Source organism: Ailuropoda melanoleuca, chromosome 18 (genome assembly GCF_002007445.2).
Source record: "Ailuropoda melanoleuca isolate Jingjing chromosome 18, ASM200744v2, whole genome shotgun sequence".
Taxonomy (NCBI): Eukaryota; Metazoa; Chordata; class Mammalia; order Carnivora; family Ursidae; genus Ailuropoda; species Ailuropoda melanoleuca.
The window spans coordinates 18,369,906-18,396,490 of NC_048235.1; the positions used below are offsets into that span (position 1 = coordinate 18,369,906).

At 40.0% G+C, this 26,585-nt stretch overlaps 1 protein-coding gene across 4 annotated transcripts in view; it reads right to left on the bottom strand.

The window, feature by feature from the left end:
* Nucleotides 1-26,585, bottom strand: part of SLC7A2 (solute carrier family 7 member 2) — a 77,077-nt gene that overhangs the window by 21,181 nt on the left and 29,311 nt on the right. For all 4 annotated transcript variants that reach the window (XM_034647559.1, XM_034647558.1, XM_019804418.2 and 1 more), the window contains exons 2-3: nucleotides 2,852-3,242; nucleotides 2,214-2,369 (exon numbers count right to left, since the gene is read on the bottom strand). In XM_034647559.1, the coding sequence (XP_034503450.1) occupies nucleotides 2,214-2,369; nucleotides 2,852-3,227 (532 nt within the window). In that variant the 5' untranslated portion in view covers nucleotides 3,228-3,242. The remainder of the gene's footprint in view (nucleotides 1-2,213; nucleotides 2,370-2,851; nucleotides 3,243-26,585) is intronic.

Consider the following 26,585-nt stretch of genomic DNA (forward strand, 5'->3'; position numbering starts at 1 on the left):
TAAATTATAGACCAAAGAAAGTTTACTTGTTACTACTGGGGAAAGGATGGTGATGAATTGATTATGCCATATATCTCTACTTGCATCTTTCACAAATCTGTACCACCCAGGATCAAATAAGCAAAATTACCCAAGTAGAGATGAGGAAAGCTGAATTTCATTCTTCTACCTGTATAATTCCCAGCATTTGACAATAATGTAACTATTCTGAGAGAAAGGACACTGCGCGAACGGTATAATTACTGGTTCTGTAGCACTGGAAACCACTCTACGCCTACACACTTTGGAAATACACCCTGTACACTACACCGCTATCTGCTTGGAAAATAACAAAGCCATTCTCGTGTTTTATGAGCGTTTCCCAATACTCCATGTGCACACTCTATTCTGGGATTAACGACCAATGAACATCTCATCTAAATACTGCAGACACTTCCATGTGTCTTTCATAAAGCAAGAGCTTCAGCTGACAAGACATTTGGTATTACAATATGAATCAAAATTTATAATCGAAGGCTTTCATCTTCAGAGATTCTAGGGACAAAGTTATCATGTGAGCTTAGCCTACATTTAAAGTAAAAACACACTGGTAAATGACATGGGGCAATGCTCCTGGCCAAGGCCTGAGTCCTGCCACGGACTTTCATGACTCTAACTGTGTCACAGCTACATGCTTCTCATCGCTTAGAGATTAAAGCTGAATATGTTAAGATCATTGAAACCATCCCTAAATAAAATATGATGTAACTAATTTAATGTTAGCTAGGCTGTTTACAAAGCAAAACAAATGAATTCTATCTCCTATTGAAAAACAATTGTTGTAATTTTTCTTGACATTACAGGTATAATGTCAAATATTTTAGAGCTATAAATTTTGTTCATGTTCCTAGCCCCACATAAAATATTTAATAAATGACTACATTTTTTAAGGGTAAAGTTACTCTTTAAATCACAGAATTTTACAAGGAAAAAGTTCATGATAGAAAGAGATTTCTGTCACACCTTTGTAAGCAAGGGAGAAAATAACTGGAGACAAGGTTGGACAGGAAAACAAGGGGCAGATTATCGAGGGGATATCAGGTAGGAAGTGAGAAAACAGATTTTATTCTTAGTGAAATCCTTGAATGGTTGAGGCAGAAATGCAGGTGAGAATGGCAATCAAAATGGAAAATGTTTAAATAATTAAAACAGATATAAGGTGGCTGCAGGGATTAACTATGCCTACAAAATAAAACCGCCTGCCATCTAAGTGCTTACTGTATACCAGGCAAGAAGTCTTTACAAGATAGACACTGATATTCCCATTTTATGGATAAGCAAACTGAGTCACAGAAAAATTATGCCACTCAATATTCCAAAGATACTGAGTGGCAAAGTAGGGCTGAAAACCTCATTGTTCTGATTCTAATTCCTGTGCCTTTCTTTCTAACCTGCTATGTTCCATGATGGTAAAATATGGGAAAATTCTAGCAACAAGTATGTTTGTCTACATAATATCTACATTAGGGGCACCTGGGTGGCACAGTGGTTAAGGGTCTGCCTTCGGCTCAGGGCGTGATCCCGGCGTTATGGGATCGAGCCCCACATCAGGCTCCTCCGCTGTGAGCCTGCTTCTTCCTCTCCCATTCCCCCTGCTTGTGTTCCCTCTCTTGCTGGCTGCCTCTATCTCTGTCGAATAAGTAAATAAAATCTTTAAAAAAAAAAAAATCTACATTAAAAAAGGGCAAGTGGTTTGAATAGACTTCCTTTTTAGCTAAATACCTACATTACATAGATGAAGGCATGAATAGACAGAAATTCTTCTAGAAATAGTATGCTTGCAAATATCCTTAGTGGTAGCTAACAAGATGAAATAATGCCAAAAATTATCCATTCTTCCTTATTGAAACTTCACTGCCATTCCTGCAAATCTCCAATTGGTATTATAGTGATGTGATTTATCTTATTCTTTAGTGCATTACAAGTACCATTTGCTTAGAAGTGCTATTCTGACTATTCCACACAATTTAGATTTATTTTTAAAACATGTCTATCACATAAAAAAAAAATGTGATTCTAACCAGTGACAAGGCCCACAGATACGCAGTAGTAACCTAAACATATAAATATGCCACCTTGTCTTGGGAACTCAGTCCCCAAATCCAGTGGTAACTTGTTTTCCTGGGATAATTAGTCTGGCTCATTTCAGGGAGGAGTGTAACTGGTTTCCTTACCTGCTAAAAGTAATATAAGGCACACAGCAAAAAAGTCAGGATACTCTGCAAGGCCGGTATAATTCATTTTGAAGTATGTCCTGAAAAACTGGCCAATCTGTTTGCTAAGAAGTTCATCGAAGGTGCCACTCCATGCTCTTGCAACACTTGATGTACCTTCCCGAAACACAGAACATTCAGAGAATATACAGGTCACTGGGAGAAGATTAACATTACATCCTTTGCTACTCTGCTTTAAGATGAACACTGGTTAGTTTGGACAGAAATGAAAATTTGAATCACATATAAAATTATCTTGATAATTTTCCAATTCTACATTAGTAACCAAATTCAAGTCCCCAAGTGTGGAATCAGCTGACTTTATCTGCATTAAAGACCTACGGTTTTTTGTTTGTTTGTTTTTAAAAGCATATTTCCAAACCCACTCAGAAGTATATTCAGAGATGAAGCAGAATCACTGAATTTTGCAATTAGGAGACACTTTAGAAGTGAGATAAATGGGACACACAGGGATCAAGTAATTCACTCATGATCACATGGTCACTAACTAATGCAGACCTACAAGGATCTGGGCCTCAGAGCACCAGCTCTACCATTCCACACAACTAGATAGATTTTTTTTTTTTTTTGCAACATACCTATCACATAAGACAAAATGAGATTCCAGCCAGTGATGAATGCCCACAGCTCTCCAACAGTGACATAAGTGTACAAATACGCAGACCCTGTCTTGGGAACTCGGGCCCCAAATTCAGCATAGCAAAGGCCTGCCATCACGGAAGCAAGGGCAGCAATGAGGAAGGACACCACGATACTGGGGCCAGAATCTGCTTTGGCCACCTCTCCAGCAAGGACATAAACCCCAGCACCAAGAGTGCTTCCAACCCCCAGGGCAATGAGGTCCATGGTGGATAAGCAGCGGCATAATTTGGAATCTTCTAGACTGTCCAAAGTGACGATTTTTCTCCGGATCAGACATCGGGCAAAAGACAGGGCAGCTCTGCAGGGAATCATTCTGAAGATGGTAGCCTGGGGAAGAGAAGGGAGGAAGTTAGAAGCAGATCAGGAATCATCGGCCCTCCAAGGACTGGCCCAACTTCTCAACCCAATTACGGCACCATTTTGTTTTTGTTTTCGTTTTACTTGTTCCTAGAAATGCAGCCTGGAGCCATCAGAGAGCGGGTTGAAAAAGTCAAAGCTGTGAATTTCTTAGAGTTCACTAATCATACATGGCCTTTTAAAAGGGACTGCAGCAAATGGCTTATTTAGGGAACAAAGGAGTGGAAGCTTTGGGTGATTCAAAAGATTTGCCATTGTTGCTCATTTGTGCTGCTACAATTTTTAAAGATTGGCTGATGGGGCGCCTGGGTGGCTCAGTCGTTAAGCGTTAAGCGTCTGCCTTCGGCTCAGGGCGTTATCCCGGCGTTCTGGGTTCGAGCCCCACATCGGGCTCCTTTGCTGGAAGCCTGCTTCTTCCTCTCCCTCCCCCTGCTTGTGTTCCCTCTCTCGCTGGCTGTCTATCTCTGTCAAATGAATAAATAAAATCTTTAAAAAAAAAAATAAAGATTGGTTGATAGAAATCTCTTCCAGTACACGGCTCATTTGTCCTCGCTACAAACAAGAGGATGAATTACCTCATCTTTTTGTCAATCATTCATTCGACTCCTATTTTTTACGCCTTATTACATGCCAGGGATTGTGCTAAGAAATATATCTAGAATGGTGTGCTACGTGTAGATGGTCTCCAGCTTTATGGGGCTTGCAGTCTAACTATTGTCTGCAAGCAGGTAAAAGAGACCATCAAGATGCATTTTCCGGCTTTTTCAAATATGTCTGTTTTCATTTCAGTCTGTTTCATTTTAATGGGAAGCCATTTGAACCTTGAGAATAAAAAAAATTCCCCTGGAAACGTACTTGGGTTTTTCTAAGTAAAACTGCTTTTCAACAATGCTTTGAGTGTGAATTTGTAGTAAAACACTCACACTTATTTACATTTACTTGAGATTTCTAAATAAATAAATAAATAAATAAGCCCCAAATCCATGCCAAATATGAAGTGTTCTTTTTTAAATGGAATGAATAAGGCAGATAGAGAGATACACTCCCCACACTCTACAGGCCCAAACAACCTAACACTGAAAAAAATAATCAGGTTATAAAATAAAGCGTGGCTCCTAGTAAGAAAAAATTTATATATGTATTACAGTAGAAAGTCTGAAGTAAAAAATGCTGAAATATTAACCGTGATGATCTTTGGGTGGGGGGGTAATTTTTACTTCTATGTATTTCATAGGATATATTTTATATTGCTAATATATATTTCTAAATTATCTCTAGGAAACTGTACACCTTATGTGCAAAAGACCTATAAAAATTTAAAAACCCTACATGGTCTTGTCTATAGAGACATATAACTCAGCAGACAGGAAAAAATTGAGGAATAGGGACTATAATAGTATATGCAGCTTATCGGTCAACAAAATTAAATGTATTTAACTTTCAGAAGTTCAGAGTCATGCTCCCCATTTCTGCTGCACAATGATGTAGAGACAAAATGCTATCTCCTTCGGTCTCATTATATTCATTATCAATACCCTAAACTCATGAGATCAAAGCTTTGCATCTTCTCTGAAGAACTTAGAGCTTTTTACTTATAAAATAAACCCCTGAACATTTCTCATCCTTCCTATCTATAAAAAGACAACCATTATTAAAATTATTTTATTTAAAAAATAATAAGATGAAATTTCTACGTTAAATCTAAATGACCTGATGCTGATAAGAGACACAGACATTTCCGGGATATGAATATCCAGTTTCACACTAAATCTCATAGAGGAAGCTAACTCCCTGAACATTATTCACATATCAATGTAAATACAAGTCCTTGACTTCAAAAGCAACTAGCTCAAAGAATGTAAAGAAAAATCCCACAGATACAGGAAAATCAGTGAAGGTTTCCTTGATGGTAAAAATAAAGTTTCACAAATACTTGTTGAAAAATTTGCAAATACACATGATATCTCCAATTTTGCCAATATTCTAGCTTCCAAAGTCAAAACCTAATACTTCTCTAAATCAAATGTGTATCAATTTCTACCCCTACCTAGCCCTTAAAGAGCTATTTCTCAGATAACACAACTAGAAGATAATGTAGAAAGTGATCTGCTTAAGGAAGAATCAGGAAGTGAAAAGGTGAAGTTATATAGACCAACTGAGATGAGAGAGGGGAATTGAAGGTGTTTACTAAATGCTGACCTTCCAGAACATTCAAGTGTTTTTACACAGAGGTGTGCAGAGATCAAGAAGTAAGGATTCCTGCCAACTGAAAAGAGCTCAGAAATGAAGAACCACTGAATTTTAGTAATGATTTAGGATCATGTGAGAATGGGGACACGTCATCTACAACTTTGGGAAACAACTGATAGGCAAAATGAGGCATACTTGTTCGACATTTAACTAAATGAAATGCTCTTGATAAAGTGAGCAACCCCAGGTTTTATGAATAAAAGATGCAAATTCTGCAGCAACTGCACACTGAAGGAGAAAGGATCTGGAAGGAAGCAAGGAAAACTAAGAAGAAAGGTGAATGGCAGGATTGTGGGGGAGCTTTTATTTGTTTTTCTTAAATTCTTTTTTTCTGGTAATATGGCCACAATGTTGTTTGTGAAATTTCTAAAAAAACAAAACAAAATAAAACACACACACATAAAATCCACCATAAAAATGAATGGAAATAAGCCAGCCAACCAATACCACATACCTCTTTGAAACGTTAAAAATAGTGAAAACTTTTATGAACATTTACCCAAAATCAATACGTGAGTGACCCTCATCTTCTCAATAGAAAAATGAATTTAATTTGCTTCCAGTTTACGTAGGAAGCAGAATGGTTTAAAGAAATGAATAGCTTTAATCAGATGAGATCTGATAGTTACTGCCTCTTTTGTATTAAAAATGGAAAGTATTTTATGTTCAGTTTTTCTACATTGCCCTGAGGAAAAACGACAAAGCTGCCATTTGTCAGGCACTCATTTGCTTTGAGTCACAGAAATGTGTACGTCAGAAACTCTTCTGAGAACGGACAGGTTACACAATGTCCCTCGCAAACAGCCTCAACTACGCACACCTATCTGATAAAATACTGATTGCAAAAGCCATGACACAAAACCAACTTTGCAGAAATATAATGGGATGGGAGAAAAGCAACATAAAAACATCCTGGGTCAACTTAATGAATCATTATTAAACAAACAGATATTAAATCCTGGCAGGTATTTCAAGCAGCGTTTAGTTAATAAAGAAAAAAGAACCCTGAGCTTTTGAAAAATATGTTTTTGTGGAGACAGACTGATATAGGAAAGTAGAATGGCAACAAGGGAATGAGGAAGAAAAAGATAGTTGTACCTACTATCGGTGATAGAATTTGATATTTACGTATTTTTTATAACTTTTCCTTTAAAACGTTTTAAAAAGATATGCTCCTTAGGTGAGATGGTTATGATAACTTTATCACACTTCTCCAAGTTATTTTCATCGTTGAAAATAAGTCCACTCATACATATCCTTTGACTCAGGTCTGTATTCACTGTCTTTGCCTGGACTTTGGTGGGTTATCTCATCAACAAATAACGGTGCAGGAATAATGTGCAGGAATTTTGAAGGTAATTCCATTGGTCTGGAGGGCACAGAGTTTTTCCAAGGGCAGACAACAATCCACACCATCACATCCACTGTGAGCTATTGCTGTTGTGGCTGAGGATTATTATTTCCTACAGAAATGTATAGTAGAGGACAATCATCTAGGCTTTTGGAAGAGACTTTTGAAAGAAAGCTTAGATCTGAAAATGCTATTAACCAAGGGAGGGTTAGGAGAGATCTACAATGTATTCTCTAGCAAAAAATATCTGAATGAATTTAATGAGCTCGATGATCCAGTTAGATCTTCCCTCTGTCCCTTCCTCGCCCCTAACCCTAAGTATACTTGTTTCAAGACCCCCTCCCTGATGGAGCCCTATTAATTCTTGCCAGAAAGCTTAATTACTTCCTCAGCAACTTGGAATCACCTCCTTCTCAAACTTCTCCAACCCAAGCTACAAACTTGACAGTAGAGAATTTTAGGTCAAGTATATTCCTAGCCCCGAGGATATGACCATGGCCCAGAGCAGACTTCCCTTCAACTAACCACAGAAACCTTTTAGAATCTGCTAAATACAGTCAAAAGTCAATCCTGGATTTTCATTTGAGTTCAAAAGTTTGATGTAGTGTTTAGTCTCATAGAAATGGATCTTTCCTCTCCTCCCCTAAGTAAAGTGAAGTCTCACACTTAATCCTCTGTATCAGTATCCCAGGCCCTGACAATAAATCTTACAGGAAAAAGCAGCTGCAGCAAGACAGTGGGGTGGGTCTTCCAACAAATCCTCAACAAATTAGCTGCTCAGAAACCTAACCAATTTTTCCTGCCTCTTCTGAGTTGCTAGTTTCATGATGAGACAATCTGCCCGTTCAGTTTCTGGACGGACAGGGGGAAAGGAATTAAACCATAGAGAACTGGGATCTCTGCCCCATTGTGTTTTTCTCTCTTCTGAACTAGAGCTTTGGGGATGGCAATCTCCAAGCTCAGCATCAACGACATTTCTACAAGTTTAAAGTTCAAAAACATATTTTCAAATTATATTGTAGGTTAAATAATTTAGTGAAAAGGAGAGGAGGGATAGGGACATGATACCATGTAATTATTAACTTTCATTCTTTTTACGTACGTTTAAGAGATTAATTTCTCAAAAAAATATATCGAAAACATAATGCAGCATAAGAGAACATCGAAAATGGCTAACTTCACTTTGGCTAGTAAAAAATAAAACAACAAACCTTTGCATTCAAACCTAAAACCTTTCTTTTTTTGAAAAACAAAAATACTTTTTCATATACATTTCTCTTATATTTATTTGGTCCAGAGCTAATATTTTCTCCAAGTCAAATTTTCTGAATATCTTCTTCCAAAATTTTCTCCAGATAGGTGAACATAATTGTAGAAATAAGTAAAAATTAATGACCCAATTCAGGCCAATAATCAATGCAGCAATGACATTTATATTTTCTTCCCTTTTATTTTTTAAAAGATTTTATTTATTTATTTGACAGAGAGAGAGGAGAGAGACAGGCAGCGAGAGAGGGAACACAAGCAGGGGGAGTGGGAGAGGAAGAAGCAGGCTCCCAGCAGAGGAGTCAGATGTGGGGCTCGATCCCAGAACGCGGGGATCACGCCCTGAGCCGAAGGCAGCTGCTTAATGACTGAGCCACCCAGGCGCCCCTATTTTCTTCCCTTTCAGATCAAATCAGTACTATGAGGAAGTTAAACTATTTCAAAATTTCTGATACAAAATCCAGACAGAGACAAGTATCTTTCCTAGGGACATCCAACAAATGAACAGCTGATAACAGTTTGCAAAGGTAGCTGGTATTTTACAATGTGAACCCATTTAGTTTTATTTAAAAGGCAAAAATACAGGAATAAGGCATCTCTAGCTGTCTCATTTAGACAAATGCAGAGCAATTAGAAAACATTAAGTTTTCCAGGGGCGCCTGGGTGGTTCAGTCAGTTCAGCGTCTGCCTTTGGCTCAGGTCATGATCCTAGGGTCCTGGGTTTGAGTCCCGCATGGGGCTCCCTGCTCAGTAGGGAGTCTGCTCCTCCCTCTTCCTCAGTCCCTCCCCCCCCCATGCTCACTCTCTTTCTCTCTCAAATAAATGAATAAAATCTTTAAAAAAATACAAACCCAAAGCATTAAGTTTTCCAGCTTCAGTTTTTAGGGTTGGGAAAGAGGGGAAGTTGAAAAAAAAAAAAAAAAGAAAAGAAACCAGAGCCCTCAGCACCCTGGTAACTGGAGTATCTGCCCAGTCAGCACCCCACTTCCACAGTCAAGGATCTTGGTGGCATGCTTCAGCACCAGGCAGACGCCCGTTCCCATTAGGCATTAGCAATCTCTGGCTAATAAATCACTCTGAATGCCAGAGGGTACCACCTGTTCCCTCTGCCCTGGCAGCTATGGAAGAAGTGTCCTCTGCTATGCCCTGTCATCTTATACGTACCATTTCCAGCATCAGGGGAGGCCCTGTCCAAAGTGATTTCACACCCATCACAACTCTGTAAGTGCTATACTAATAAAACTGACTAACATTCATTCAGCATTTCCATGTGCCAGGTATTGATCTAAGTCCTTTTAGTTTATTCCTTCAAGAATCTCCACCATATCTATATAAGATCGGGACTCTTGTGAATCTCATAGCATAGATGAGGAAACAGAGACAGAGAAAGATCATGACTGGAGTTAGGAAGAAAGGAAACCAGGGTCCTGGAATGATCAAGGTACAAGGGACTCTGACCTGCTCTAGGGTGAAGGGAAATGAATGGATCTCTGAGCTGTTCAGTAGGATTTAGAATTTAGTGAATGTGGAATTTGGGCCCATGGCCTCTAGATGGTTTGTGCATCCTTCACTTAAGGAATAACAGAGGATGGTTCTTTCTGGCCACCCTGATTTTAAGATCTCAGTGGGACTGTCATGTGGTCAACAAAGCTCAAGGGCACAGAAGACAGGAGATATGAGAATTATCAGTACAGAGAGTTTAATTAAATGGACAGTATCGCCCAGTGACAGACTGTACATGAGAAGGGAAGGGAACAAAACACCAAAGATCCACACATTTAAGGAATGGGAAGAAGAACCACCCATGGGGGGCTGTGAAGAAGAGACAAGAGTGGTAGAAGGGACCAGAAATTCTGACCCAAAAGGGGAGTGAGCCTTTGAGGAAGGAAAGTGGTCAACAGGGTCAGACAGTGCTTGAAAAGAAGGAACAAAGTATGATCTGGGGATTTAGTGACAAGTCTTTCGGGACCTTGACAGAAGAAATTTCTGTGGCTTTGCGAGTGTGTAAGCCAGGTGCATTGGACTGAGGAATGATGAGAGGTGGGGAAACAAAGACAAGTTCAGGTGGTTTTTTCAAGCGAATGACATGAGGGGCCCATGCACTCAAAGGGAGACTTTGTATAAAGAAGGAATTTACTGGGGCGCCTGGGTGGCACAGCGGTTAAGCGTCTGCCTTCGGCTCAGGGAGTGATCCCAGCGTTATGGGATCGAGCCCCACGTCAGGCTCCTCCGCTATGAGCCTGCTTCTTCCTCTCCCACTCCCCCTGCTTGTGTTCCCTCTCTCGCTGGCTGTCCCTATCTCTGTCGAATGAATAAAAATAAAATCTTTAAAAAAAAAAAAAAGGAAGGAATTTACTGTGTTTAGACTCTGAAGGGAAAGTGCCTGGACAGACAGAGAGGTAGAACATAGAGAAGGGAGAATGGATCAAGAAGGTCCTTGAGCTGTGGAAGACTGGGATCCAGAGCTGAGATGAAGAGTCAGGTAGAAGGAGAAATGGCACCTTCACCCAAGACTCAAGGAGGACAGGGAAGTACAAAGCCAGACAAGTTTGTAGGCTAGAGGGTAGATTGCTGAGCTCTCATTCTATTGAGAACTCCTAAAATTCTAATTTTATGTGGCATATACAGTTGACCCTTGAACAACACAGGCTTGAACTACACAGACCCGCTTATGCACACATTTTTCCAATAAATACAGTACAGCATTATAAATGTATTTTTTCTTCCATAAGATTTTCTTCATAACATTTTCCTTTCCCTAGCTTACTTTAATGTAAGAATACTATATATAATAGATATAAAAAACAATATATGTGTTAACTATATTATCTGTAAAGCTTCTGGTCAACAGTAGGCTATTAGTAGCTAAGTTTTGGGGGAGTCAAAGGTTATACCTGGATTTCTGACTATGAGGAAGATTGGTGCCCAGACCCCCATGTTGGGGGCAATTGTAGTTTATAGATGACAATAAAAAGAAACAAAAAAGTAATGTCAGAATGACTTCAGCAAAACTGTCCATGGATGGTTTTTTGCTTTATTTTGATCATGGAAAATGTGTACTCCCATTCTAAACATGAAAAAATAAATGCATAGTAACTTTAAGTATATGCTTCTAGAACATAGTTAAAACTTCCATGTCTGGCTCTTTGCATACTCAGAAAACAGACACAGTAATATCTGGCATGGTGACTTCATGGAACAAGGTATTCTAAATAAATGAGTTTTCTAGATAACTAACATTTAAATCTCTAAATCATTGACTCCTGTTGCTCCAATTTTGCCACAATTCATTGATTCTCCTAAATGTTCCTGAATTCTATGGGGGCTATCTGCTGTGCTAACATGTGCCGAAGCTATTCACCTTCATACCACAGTGATGCATTTGGTATTCCTTCTCAAGGAATTGTTTAAAAATAAGTAAATACTATTACCTTAATTCTGATTTTAATCCACTGTCCGTACAAATTAGCGCCAGCTCAAGGATGTCAAAGAATCCAGATGAACTGGACAAACCCAGGCTCTTCCTAAGAGCCATTGCTCAGGAAGGATTTTTTCACTTAGTTCTAGTTCAGTAGTGAATTTCAGATTAAAGAATCTAGCAGTATGGTCATGGACTAGGAGGGATGCTAAAAATACAAGAAAGCTCTTTTTGTCTGAAGAAATACTTCAGAACACTCTGATTTCCTCTAATCGTTCCCTTTCCAAACAGCCAAAGTATCCCTCTCAAGTCACCACCCTGCACCCGCCCCTAAAAGCAAACTAATTTAATTAATTGTTAGAATTCAACCACTTTTGTTTCAATGCTAAGTAAAATTCCTTCCATCAAACTGTGGCAGAAAAGGAATTCAAGCTGAATTAAGATTCGTTCTTAGCTCAAGTTCACAAAATTTAGATGGATACTATGCTGAGTATACCCATGGTTTATGGTTTTGCTAGAAAGTCACCTCTTGAAAAACTGTCATTTTTGAAAATATATTTGCAATTTTGCAAAGCATGTTCTGATTTGATACTTTTTTTAAAGAGTTTTTATTTATTTTACAGAGATAAGAGACAGCCAGCGAGAGAGGGAACACAAGCAGGGGGAGTGGGAGAGGAAGAACCAGGCTTCCAGCGGAGGAGCCTGATGTGGGGCTCGATCCCAGAACGCTGGGATCACGCCCTGAGCGGAAGGCAGCCGCTTAACGACTGAGCCACCAAGGCACCCCTGATTTGATACTTCTTAAAATACAGAAACGGGGCGCCTGGGTGGCACAGCGGTTGAGCGTCTGCCTTTGGCTCAGGACGTGATCCCGGCGTTACGGGATCGAGCCCCACATCAGGCTCCTCTGCTATGAGCCTGCTTCTTCCTCTCCCACTGCCCCTGCTTGTGTTCCCTCTCTCGCTGGCTGTCCCTATCTCTGTCAAATAAATAAATAAAATCTTTAAAAAAAAATACAGAAACAATGTGTCACCAGAGATTTTGTCATTAGCATCTTGGCAGATTGTTAAAATACTGCTATTGGCTGAGAGGGGTTTGGAAGTTCACGTTGGCTTCAGATAAATCTGAATAAAACATTTCAATTCTGTGCTCAGAGAAAGTAATTAAAACAGTGCAATTTCGGCATCATCATGATTCCGACCTTCTAAGATTTAAGTTTAGAAGACGAAAACTAAGAAGAATTTTTTTAAACTACAATAACTTGAAATAATGTGGTCCTCAACAGTAACATCTGACATTCTTGTCACGTTTATATTCAACTTATTAATATGTCATAACTGCAAACAATTTCTCCAACTTAAGTTTCCACCAAACTTTTTCTTAATTTTTGTAATCTTATTACATAGACTGAATTCGACATAGCCATTGCCGAATGAACTTCTAATCTCTCTCTTCTAATTGTAAGATTGTCTTACAATTTCAAAAAAGAAAAAGGAAATGGTCTAAATGCAATTTACATATATATAGATATACCACATCTTCTTTATCCATTCTGCGATTGATGAACACTTACAATGGAATACTGCTCAGTCCTAAAAAAGAATGACATCTTGCCATTTGCAATGACATAGATGCACTAGAGTATTATGCTAAGTGAAGTCAGAGAAAGACAAATACCATATGATTTCCCTCACATGTGGAATTTAAGAAACAAAACAAATGAGCACAGGGGAAAAAAGAGAGAGACACACAAATCAAGAAACAGGCACTTAACTATAGAGACACTTAACTATAGAGAACAAACTGATGGTTACCAGAGGGGAGGTGGGGGGATGGGTTAAATAGGTGATGGGGATTAAGGAGGGCACTTGTTGGGATGAGAACTGGGTGCTATATGGAGGTGTTGAATCACTATATTGTACACCTGAAATTAATATTTCACTGTATGCTAACTGGAATTTAAATAAAACTAAAAAAAATAAATGTAATTTATAAAGAAAATTCCAAGGGGCATAGGGATACAGGCAGAGGGAGAAAGACAAATACAATTGGCCATTACCATATAGTATGCTTGTGGGTAAGGGAAGTACAGGGTACTGTGGGGACATACAAGAGGGGGGTGCCCTGTTGGGACTTAGGCTGCCTGGGGGCTTCCTGGAGGAGCCATGACTAATCTGATTCCTACCCATTCTCCCACTCTAGAAGTCATTGAAAAAAAAAAAAAAGAAAGGAAAAGAAAAAAGCCAAATACTACTTAACTAGTCCTCAGAACAAAACAGCATCCATAATCTTTAAAAACTAATTTTGAAATTCTGACAATTTCTATAATCAGCCACTTTTAAAATCAATTACTTCAAAGTTCGACCCTTCCTTTTCTTTACTTTATTTGAAAATTTCTTTTGGAAAAAGATCCTGAATTTTGTTTATATACTTAATAACTACTAAAGTCCTTTCCCTAATAAATAGTTACAAATCCTTAAAATAATCACGTTAATCTGCAAACTTTTTTAAAAAAGATTTTTATTTATTTATTTATTTGACAGAGACAGACAGCCAGCGAGAGAGAACACAAGTAGGGGGAGTGGGAGAGGAAGAAGCAGGCTTCCAGCGGAGGAGCCTGATGTGGGGCTCGAACCTGGAATGCCGGAATCACGCCGTGAGCTGAAGGCAGATGCTTAATGACTGCACCACCCAGGCGCCCCTAATCTGCAAACTCTTTATCAGAAATTCCTGGAGACATCTATTTTGATCTTTAATTTCGAATAGCAATGGCCTAAGTTATTCTACAATTTAAAATTTAAATTACCCCATATTCTGCTAAAAACTTTACTTGGTAATGGCTGGTCAATGAGAGTTCCCTAAACAAGTAAATTATTTGAATAATGTGTGAAGACTGGGCTCCAAAAGGAATATAATTTATAAAAACAAAAAGTATAGAGCATTAGAAGACCTGCCAATTAAGCAGAAATTTAAAAACATGTACACGAGTATGTACTACACACAGAGTTTCTCAAACTTCTTTTTAAAAATACTCATGTTTAATCTTTTCATTAGCCCCGATTGAAAACTATTATCTTGGCCTTCTTGCCTCTAAAAACCTCTATTAAGGGTTATGTATTACAATGTGGCAATGGTCCACCTGGGGTAGTAAAACAAGAAGAATGTAACAAAAAGATAAACTCCCTTCATCCTCACACCCCTGCTGTTCGCCAATGCTTTGCAGAGAGCTGAAGAGCTGTTTTGTCTGACCTTCAGAATGTTTAGCACCAACACGCAGAGAGAGAACTATCACGTGTGGGGCTGGGAATTCCAGCTCCGTCCAGGAAACCAGCAGTGTTACGTCCTAATCCTGACTTCACAGAATCAAGCCTGCAAGGGAAACAACCATCCGAAACCACGCTGTGCAGGGATTTGAAAAGAACGATTTTGGTCAAAGAGAGTTTCATGTCTGTAACTTTAAAGTACGCTTGGAAATGCTTATGAACATCAGCATGCTCCAAAAGAAGGGGGGATTATGAAATACAGGGGGTGAGCTGCGCTTTACTACTGGGGATCTATTTAGTTACACTTGTATCTAATGTGCCTCCTGCCGTCTCTCCAGCAACTCCCCACACCTGAGCCTGGGCTTCCCAAGCACCCCAACTGCCATGGGGTTCAGCCTGTGCTCTTCCTAGCCTTCTATTTTGCTCTTCTCCACATGAACGCTGTAGTCTAGTTTGCCCACCGACGACCCCTTGCACATTTGTCTTCTTGCCCACACACAGGTGACACGATTTATTGGCCTGTGTGTTTCCAGTCAGCCCCTTGTCCTCTACAGAGGGTTTGTTCCCAGGCCCTCCGAGTCACTGCAGAAGACAGCAGGAAGGTTCTTTCTTGCCTTCCCTGTCAGCTCCTGAGTTTCCTTTTGAGTCAAAGAAGTAAAACACACACACCACACACTTAAAGAAATTAAAGCCAAGAAGCCGATGTACCTAATAAAGGGCTGGCCGTGGGGTGGGGGTTGGGGGGAACCAGGAGAACACTATAGCCTGGAGCAAGTCCACTGGCAGGGAGAAGGGGGGGCAGGGCTGGTGTGGAGGAAGAGCTGGACGTCCTTCAAGAGATACAAGGGAAATTCCCGTTTAGGTATCCTGTTGGCCTCTGGTCAGTGTTTCTTTGACTATGACCTCCCCCCACCGGACTGGGTCCTATGACACTTGGGTAGTGATATTAACTTTCACTTCTACTATGCACCCTGCTACTCCCTCCTCCCCCAGTGAAGGTAAAACTGCTTGTTTGGTGTCAAAAAGATTGCACACACTTACATATACCATCACTTCTAAATAGGATTTGGCTTAACATGAATGACTGGCAATTGCTCCCTAGGAACCAATGGGATACAACAAGCCAAGTCAGGACAGCAGACAGAACATCAGGAAAAGGAAAGAGGCAGTTGTACCAAAGATGTGAGGTGAAGGACACCTACTGAGATCGCTGCAGAGTGTCGGGAAAGACAAACGCGTCTAAATAATTAGGCAAAAGTTAGAATGGCAAAAATTGACAAGGCAAGAAACAACAATTGTTGGAGAGGATGTGGAGAACGGGGATCCCTCCTACATTGTTGGGATCCCTCCTACATNATTGTTGGTGGGAATGCAAGTTGGTACAGCCACTCTGGAAAACAGTGTGGAGGTCCCTTAAAAAGTTAAAAATTGAACTACCCTATGACCCAGCCATTGCACTACTGGGTGTTTACCCCAAAGATACAGACGTAGTAAAGAGAAGGGCCATATGCACCCCAATGTTCATAGCTGCATTGTCCACAATAGCCAAATCATGGAAGGAGCCGAGATGCCCTTCAACAGATGACTGGATTAAGAAGCTGTGGTCCATATATACAATGGAAAATTACCAATTATCAAAAAGAACANGGTCCATATATACAATGGAAAATTACTCAGCTATCAAAAAGAACAATTTCTCAACATTTGCTGCAACATGGACGGGACTGGAGGAGATAATGCTAAGAGAAATAAGTCAAGCAGAGATAGACAATTATATGGTTTCTCTCATCTATGGAACATAAGAACTAGGAATATCGGTAGGAGAAGAAAGGGATAAAGAAAGGGGGGGTAATCAGAAGGGGGAATGAAGCATGAGAGACTATGGACTCTGAGAAACAAACTGAGGGCTTCAGAGGGGAGGGCGTGGGGGAATGGGATAGGCTGGTGATGGGTATTAAGGAGGGCACGTATTGCATGGTGCACTGGGTGTTATACACAAGTAATAAATCATGGAACTTTACATAAAAATAAATAAAAATTTTAAAAAATTAGGCAAAGATTTTTTTTTAAAGATTTTATTGAATTTATTTGAGAGAGCTATAGCAAGAGAGAGCGCGAGCAGAGGGAGGTGGTGCAGAGGGAGGGGGAGAGCAGACTCCCCGCTAAGCAGGGAGCCCAATGTGGGGCTCTATCCTAGGACCCCCGGATCATGACCTGAGCCAAAGGGAGACGCTTAACTGACGGAGCCACCTGGGTGCCCCAAAGGCTTTTTTTTTTTTTTTGGAGATATAACTGACATATCACATTGTATTACAAAGATTTTTCTTAAAGAATTCAGTTGTTTAATAATCCCCAGTGACATTTAATCTTCAAGCCTTTTTAATGCTCTTAAATTTTAATTATAAGGTATGGTAAATGTATTTTAGAAATCTTAACGTCATATCTGAAACCCTAGGAGATACTTTCTGTAGGAGACCTTGGAGGAAATCATTCCACATCTCGTGCCCTTTCATTGCTGATGGAGGGAGAGGCACAGAAAGGCCTTGTTCTCCCAGCATCCTGTTCTCTCCTGCGTAGCTCCCCCTGCTAGGAGAGCTCTTTCATAGAGCCCTCTTGTAACTCCTGCCCACCCTTCTCATTCGGCCCCAAGAACAAGCACCGAAAAGTCTTCTCACTCAAATAATTCTAAATGGCTACCATCCCAAGACTTCTCTCTCCTCTCAGGTAAATACGTGAATCCAAAGTACAACTACTACACTTTGAAAAACACTAACTTAAAAAATGACACTCCGAACAAGACCGAAGCTGTCCAGATGTGATCAAACAAGTATAGTGTCATTTGCTTACTATCTTTTCCCATCCTATAAACTTCAATTGATTCTTCCTGTTTTGTGTTGTTTATAGCCACCCCATGCCACCTCAACACTGCGTCCAAAGCTCGGCTGGCTTGGGCTCCTTGCTATCTCCTAGCTCATCTTCTGCATTTCCTTCATACCCTTGAGCTACACGGGTTTCCTTTCAAGTTTCTCAGAACTGCAAGCCTCTTCCTGCCTCCAGGTTTTTGGCACAAGTGTTTCTTCTTCCTGGAAGGTGACTCCTCCTCCTCTTGGCCTGGACAGCTCCCAATCACCCTTGATGCCCACCCCCAAGCTAACTGCGGTCACCCTATTACTTGTTCTCATGGCACTGTATTTTTATGGCACCTTTTCTTTATCATAATTATAGTCAACCACTTGGATGAGTAGCTTTTAATCCTTGTTATAGGTTGAACGGTGCTCCGCCAAAAGAGATGCTCAAGTCCTAAACCCTGGCACCTTATTTGGTGACCTTATTTGGAAACAGGGTCTTTGCAGGTGTTATCAAGTGAAGATGAGGTCACTAGGGTGAGCCCTAATCCAATATGATTGGTGTGCTTATGAGGACAATGCCATGTGAATGACACGCACGGGGAGAATGCCGTGTGACGACAAAGGCAGACGCAGCAGTGACACAAGCTGAGAAGCACCAAGGGAGGAGGAGCACGGCCACCACCAGAAGCTAGAGCAGCAAGGAGGGAATCCCCCCTACAGCTTTCAGAAGGGGCATGGCCCTGCTGCCACCTTGGTTTTAGACTTCTAGTTTCCAGAACTGTGAGACAATAAATTTCTGTTACTTTAAGTTGCCTAGTATGTGGTACTTTTTTATGACAACCTTGGGAAACTAATATGCTCCTTTAGACTGAAAGCTTCGTGAAAGAAAGGTCTCTATCTTGTTCCCTTGCTGTATTCCCCGTGTGCTTAGTAATATGGATAGGTGCACAATAAGCATTTGTTCAGTGAATGAATGAACCAGACTTGGTTTGTAGTCAACTAAAACCCTAGGTTTCTCTTCTCAAAGATACCGATGCAGATGGGTCATTTATAGTCCATTCTGTTTCACTGATAATTTTTAAAACCCAAATTCAGAATTCTAAATTTTATATTATTTAGGATTATATTGTATTACAAATCCATCAATCAATATACCGTACCCTACCTATCTTTATACCTGCAAATTTAATAAGCATATCTTCTATCTTAATCCAATGATAAATGATTAAAACTGTTAGCTTGACAGGGTGAAGGGCAGAGTACCATGGCATGCCACCAAGAACATCCCTCCAACCTGGTATCGACCCATTAATCAACACTCTGGGTATAGCATGCAACCAACTAGAAATCCACATTTCTCTCCAGCTCATCCAAAGGTTATCACAACACATAATGGGAAATGCTTTGTGAAATCCTAATGCATTATGTTTAATCTTCCCAAATCCACCAGCCTAATAACCATGTAAAAACAGAGTACAGAGTTTAAAGGCATAACTTGTCCTTGGTGAACCCATGCCTTTTGGAAATCCTTCACTTTCCAACTGCATACCACAAACTGCTAAGAGTTTACTGATGAACCTGTCCAGAGCCCTCACTCTGGTTTCCAGGATCTACACCGGCCTCCGTTTTGAAAATAAGGGTAACGGCCTCTTTTCTTTCTTCTGCCCCCTTTCTTTTCCTTCAGGGCACCTCCAAGATTACAGATGGTCACTCCACACTCATACCTACCAAGATTTTAATATCATGAAAAAATCACTAAAATTGCTAACTAGCTGAAAGCGGCAAGGATCTCTCTCATTAATTTGGTTTACAGACTCCCTTTCAGTTATTTGTTCTATCCTTCTATTTGGATAACTGCCTTTCTGGTAAAAAGAAAAGCAAAACAGGGATAGCTGATCATTTAAGGAATGTTCTAAGATACAAGCAAATGATTTCCTTGCCACCAAAAGACACACATTTTATGAATATTACCAAAAAGTGTAGTTTGTGCAAATTCTTTGGACCTTCTAAACTCTGACTACTCACCCTCTCTATTTGGTTTATCTTATGCCAACAAAGACCAAGTTTGTTTAAGAATCTTTCACTGGAAGGTTTCAACAAATCCTGCTTGCGGGAATGTCCTTGTTTGCAAGCAACAAAGTTTCATCATCTATGGCTCTAGCACCATCACCTTGTTTAATGTTCTCCGAGCGCATGCTCACATGCAACCCAATCATCACCAGCGAAGCACACAGGATCCTACCATGATAATTTGAAGGTAAACAGCTCATTGTCAAATTAAAACCCTAGGCAAACAAATCCTTCCAGATTATCACTTATGCCTTCCTCAGGACTTGCCAGTCCTACAGTTCATGCATCCAAACCCCTATCCGTGTAAAGTCCTTTTTCTAGGTCATTTTTCTCGAGTGTCAAGATGATTTATTGAGGAATAAGAAGCAAACGCAACAAATACTAATAATTATAACTATGATTTTTGGCTCGTGTCTTGTTTCACATTCTAGAGCTTATTTTTTTTTCCTCTTAAGACTTCTAAACACTTCCTTTTTCTTCAAACAGAGAAATACTCATCCCCCAAATACCCTTTCTAATGGGGCACAAAGAGCCTAGCACATCTAAGACACTCAATGAAGATATTTTTCAACTTAAAAAGTCAAGGCAACCTCCTTGGTGGGCTGAAAGGCTAACTTTAACACAAATATAGCAAAAATACCAGCGAAGTATGTGGAAAATGGCTCCATGTTAGATTACAACTTCATTAGACACACCAATAAGAGAGTCTAGCTCTGAATCATTCTTGATTCTTGCCCCAATAATTTTTGGTAACTTCTCCGCTTCCAACAGTTAAAGTGCTATCACTACACAGCAAGTAAGTAAAGAGAAACCGGTCACCTATGCCAAGAACTCGTTCCTAAGAGCATATTGTGGTGCTGTATTTTTCCCTAATGCAAACAGCATAGGAAAAAAATGTGAAAGTTACAACTATGTGCATAAATGCATACACATTTCAGCCAATTATTTTACTTATTCTGGAGGTTGAGAATGAAGGGGGAAGGAGTAGGCAAATTGCTTTTCTTCATTCCTTTGCAATGGTGATAACAACAAAACAATCATTATTGCCATCCTTCCAGGCATCCAACAGAAATTTAAGAGGGCCCTCACGCAAACTTAAACACCTCTAGAAAATTCAAAGACAATCAGGTGTAGTTATATTACCACCCACACTCATTTGATCCTACAGTTAAGTGATAAAAGCAGATTCCTAAAATCAACCCGGTGTAGGAAAAGCTTTAGAGGGCTTTGGAGGCAGGCAGGTGGGTGTTTACCTCTCAGCCTTTATCTTCTCACTGGTAAAAAGAAGATATGATTCTCATAAGTGTGTTCTGAGGGTCAAATGAGGTAAGACATGTGCAGTGCCCACTACAAAGCAGGTACTCAATGGAAGGTAGTAGCTGTTATTAATTGATTTATTATAATAAAAACCAAAGACATGTGTTTGACATTCACATCTTGGAACACCCAATATAATCCATTTATAAAAGCCACTAATTTTTATTTTAAAAGATTTGTAGATAGATAGAAATTGAGATTTAGAATGAAATAGACTGCTCGTCCGTACTCTAAATTTTCAAGGAGAAAACGAAGGCCAGGGATAGATAGCTAATAGGACTGGCTTAGAATGCATGTCTTTCCACTCCACCCAAGCTGTGTCAAAATGCAAAACATGAGAAAAAATGTAGGACACATATAAAACACAAATTAAAATGACAGAGTCACATCTAAAAGATCAACAATTATACTAAATATGATTGACACATTTTCTAGTTAAAAGAGTATAGACTGAATTTTTTTTAAATTACAGTTCGATGTGTTACTACAGAGAAACATCAAATCAAAAGAACCTGGAAATGCTGGAAGTACAGAAAAAACAACCAGGCAAATGCGAGTAATATATGAATGGAGGCAGAAAAAACAAGTAAATAAATACTAATAAAATACAAAGCCAAGGTAGATATATTAACATAAGGTACAATAGGCACTGAAAACAAAAACTTTATTAGGGACATTACATAATGTGAATAGATTAAACTTGTTGGGAAATTTTTCTAGATCTGTATGCACTGATCAAATAACTGCAAAATACATGAAGCCAAAATTGAGAGAATTATAGAAAGAAACTGACAAATGTATGCCCATAGTGGGAGATTTCAACTTCCCTCCCTCAATTGTTGGTGTTAAAGAAAGAGATTATCAATGCTGCAGGTGATCTGAAGGTCACAATTGGTTGGATTAGTTCACTAAAAATCAGTAATTAGAATATGCTATATGTCAGTCACTATTCTAGCTAGTGGTGATGGAGCAGAGAACAAAACACAGTCCTTACCCCTCAGGGAAATCACATCCCAGATGAAGAGACAATAAACACTATGGAAGCAAATGCAGAGAACGGATATGCATAGAACCTTGCACTTAGCAATTAGACAATCCATACTCTCTGCAAGCCCATGAGAAACATACACAAAAACTGATATAACTTTAGACCATTTAAAGTAAATCTCAACAAACTTCAAAGGAAACCAAATCATACAAATCTGACGACAATGCAGATTGGTCAGTTAGATCAATCACAAATCCATTTTAAAACCCAAAGTTTTGAAATTTATGAATATACTGAAGAAATTCAGAATAACTGGTCTTGGTAGCTTTCACAGAGCTGCAGGTTTAGAAAATCTTCCAAGTTTTAAATGTCCTACTTGTATGAAAAGAGCTACATATAAGCTACTCTAGTAGAGTTGGGCTGAATTTTTTAATATGTTTATCCCAGAACTTACCAGTTCCTTTCAGTGTTTTTTTAAACACTGTTCACCATTTAAAAAATGATCCTATGTGGAAAATTTAAACTTTTTTCATATCTATATTTCAACTTCATTACCACTTTCTGAATCATTAGGATTTAGGTTCAGCTGTCAGTGACAGAAAACCCCAGATAACAGTGGTTTGCACCAGGGGCTTATTACACTAACATACAAAGTCTGGAGGCCATATGCCCAAGCTCCACTGGATCAAGAGCACATCAGGATGTCTTCTAGCTTGTTCTCCTACCATCCTTTCTATACAGCACTCACTTCATAGTCTAAAGAGGATCTTCAAACTTCAGCTCCATATCTGCCTTCCAAACAGTGAGAAGCAGGAAGGTGTCTCAGTTAGTTTGGGCTGCTAAAACAAAATACCATAGACAGGCTGGCTTAAACAACTAACATTTATTTCCCACAGTCTGGAGACTGGGAAGTCCAAGATCAAGGCACAAGCAGATTCAGGGTCTGGTGAGAGCCTGCTTCCTGGTTCATAAATGGCTTTCTTCTTTCTGTGTCTTCATGTGGCACAAGGGACCACGGTGGTCTCAGGGGTCTCTCTTATAAGGACACTAATATCATTTATGAGGGACCCACCGTCATGTCCTAATCACCTCCAAAGGCCCCACTTCCCAATACCATCACGCTGGGGGTTACGTTTTCAAAATATGAATTGAAGGGGACACATTCAATCTGTAACAGAAGGGATGAAGAGAAGACCCCCCCCCTTTTTTAGTAGGTTCCATGCCCAGCGTGGAGCCCAATATGGGGCTCAAACTCACAACCCTGAGATCAAGACCCAAGCCAAAATCAAGAGTCAGGTGCTTCACTGATTGAGCCACTCAAGTGCCCCAACGCCCCCTTCTTTTAAAAGATACTTTGCAAAAGTCACAAAAGACATGTTTCTGTACTTGATTTTAGCTAGAATTAACCCAATGCTTCAAGGGAGTCTAAGAACCTAATCTTTATTTCAGGTGTTCATGGATATGCCCAGGTAAAAACTGGGAAGATGTGGAGAAAAACAGCCCTCTCTATTAGGTCATCTGAGAAAAATGTAATAAAATATAGTTAAGAATCCTGTCCAGAGAGGGGCGCCTGGGTGGNCTGGGTGGCACAGCGGTTAAGCGTCTGCCTTCGGCTCAGGGCGTGATCCCGGCGTTCTGGGATCGAGCCCCACATCAGGCTCCTCCGCTATGAGCCTGCTTCTTCCTCTCCCACTCCCCCTGCTTGTGTTCCCTCTCTCGCTGGCTGTCTCTATCTCTGTCGAATAAATAAAATCTTTAAAAGAAAGAAAAAAAGAAAAAAAATCCTGTCCAGGGGCGCCTGGGTGGCTCAGTCGGTTAAGTNCTGCTTGTGTTCCCTCTCTCGCTGGCTGTCTCTATCTCTGTCGAATAAATAAAATCTTTAAAAAAAAGAAAAAAAGAAAAAAAATCCTGTCCAGGGGCGCCTGGGTGGCTCAGTCGGTTAAGCGTCTCTTTGGCTCAGGTCATGATCCCAGGTCCTGGGATCGAGCCCCACATAAGGCTCCCTGCTCAGCAGGGAGCCTGCTTCTCCCTCTTCCTCTGCCTGCCGCTCCCCTGCTTGAACATTCTCTAACAAAAGAATAAATAAAATCTTAAAAAAAAAAAAAAAGAATCCTGTCCAGTCTCTCCTCTCAGCTGTTTACCAGGTGGTACAAATGAGTGCAGCACGCTCAGGTCCCCGTATGCGTACTCAGCCTTGTTCATTGGGGCCAGTAGGGTTTTCAGTCTCTAGGCCCTCAAATATAGTCTGGTTCATTCTTGTCCTCTTGCCTACAAGAGGTTCTGTTGCTAAAGACAACCTGTCTTTAAAGCACAGTCTGATAGTCTATAGCTTCCATTAAGAGAACTTCAGTTAAAAGAAATCCCAAATACAATTTCCTGGGCACGGCCCACCGGGTCCTATCTCCCTAAAAAGGAAGCTGCTTGACAGAAAACTTTTAAAGTGGGAAATGAAAGCATGAAGAAACTTGCCTTCACATTTGGGTTTGATTTCTTCCTTTTACAACCCACTGCAGGCTAACAATGTATCATTCTGGGCATGGACGCAAGAAAGGAGTTGGGCTTTCTTCAAGGCTTTGCTTTGCGTTTTCCTCCTTAGCCAAGCATATCCCGGCACCCATGCTAATGAGGGACTTGCTGCCAGAAAGCCAAAAAGAGGCCACAGCCCAGCGCCACTTCTTCCAGGGAAGAGCCCCTCTCTGGGGCTCCTGGCACCACGTCTGGGCTGGGTCCTGCCATGGCTGTCTGCATAGCAAGGTCTGGCCCAGGGGCAGGAGTCTGGAGGCCCTAAAGAGATGGCAATCCAGTACGGAGAAGACAGCAGAACTCCCCCACTGTAATTCCTTAGCCAAGAAGTTCACACACGCTAACAGGTCAGAAATAGTGTGCCTAGAATTAACTATGAAGGAACTATCAGAACCCTGCCAAGTGAACCTGATGTAAATTCCTCTAGTCCTACTCTGTCCCCTTCCCACCAATCACAAAGAACAAACACAGACCATTTACAGGCGCTTTTATTTTTTTATTTTTTATTTTTTTGGTGCGTGGGAAAAACACAGCAAGAAGTATGCCAAACATTGCCTAAATTCTGTGAGGCTTTCCCTCCATTTTTCTGAAATATAAACAAGTCTTTTGACCTCCCTCCATCAAAATATGCAGTATCATATTTTAAATATATTTTTCCTCAAAGGCAAGTAACCCAAAAAGGCTCAAGGATAACAAAAAAGACTAACAGGAACAAAGATGTAGTTACCTTACATATATATTAGCCTAAATAATACCAGCAAATCGGTGGCAGTAAATATCATTATGGTACTATGCTTTCTTTCAAAATCAAATCATATCTAAGCCTGGAGTAGGTTCACAAAGGTCATTTTCAGAACACATGTTTTTGCTTGAGGTTAAAATTTTAAGTGACTTTAAAGCAGGTAACAGCATGTATTTGCTTCTAAGATACTTAATTTTATATATATATATATATATATATAGCAGCTCTGTGGTCACAAATCAATACTGGAATATAAAATAAAGACGCTACTCTATTTAAAAAGCTCTCTCTCTTTGAAGACTTGGAAATTTGTAAATATGAAAATACTAGACTACTGCTCATGGGATTTCCCAATTATGCCCAGCACCTCAGTTTAAAGTGTCTGTGAGCATGCTTCTCATTCCTGTAGCCTCAGCTCATCCCATGCTCCTCACATCATAGGAGCTCAGTTACCCCTTGCTATGATTCCGACACCCCACTACCCGTCAAAATACAAACACCTTTTCTCCTCATTCAAAGTCCAAACTGTGACCCCAATCTATATTTCTAGCCTTATGCTCCTTATAATCAAATCAGTGAATACAAGTGAAGTGCTTAAAACGGCACCTACCGTGTAATATGTACTCAGTAACTTTACTAGTATTCCTCTTCCTCCTTCTTCCTTTCCCCTCCCCGCTTCCCCCTCCATCCCATCTTACTTCAGTCAAGGCGAATTATGTGCTATTTTGCCAATAGGTCCTAGACTTTTCGGAGTTCTTTGCTTATGCTGTTTCCCTTCCAAGAATAACACTGTCTTCTTAACCTCATCTCTGCTACTGGATCCCTTCCAGATTTCTTCCTCTTTCTAGGTCTTTTTCAAATCCTACCTTCTTTATGAAACTTCCTCTTAATCTCCTCAAGTGGAAGTGATCTCTCTTGAAGAGTCCTTAATATCCTGTTGATGCCTCTCTGGATATGGCATTCATCACCCTGTGCCCAGCACACACACATTTGATAAACGTGCTGGGCAGAAACTATGCTCTACATATCTTCATATAACCCCTCTGGAACGTACCACACATCCCCTGAATTGAAAAAGTAATAAAATATTTTAATTGTTTAACAATTTTTTTTAATTTTAACAATTTCTGTGTTGAAGAAGTACTGATACTTAATTGAAGAATTAAAGAATTTACATATATATTACTTATTGCAGCCAAAAATACAGTCTCCATCTACCTCTAAACTCGACAGGACTATGCTTTGAAATACTTGATGAAATGGATGCCATAGTGCA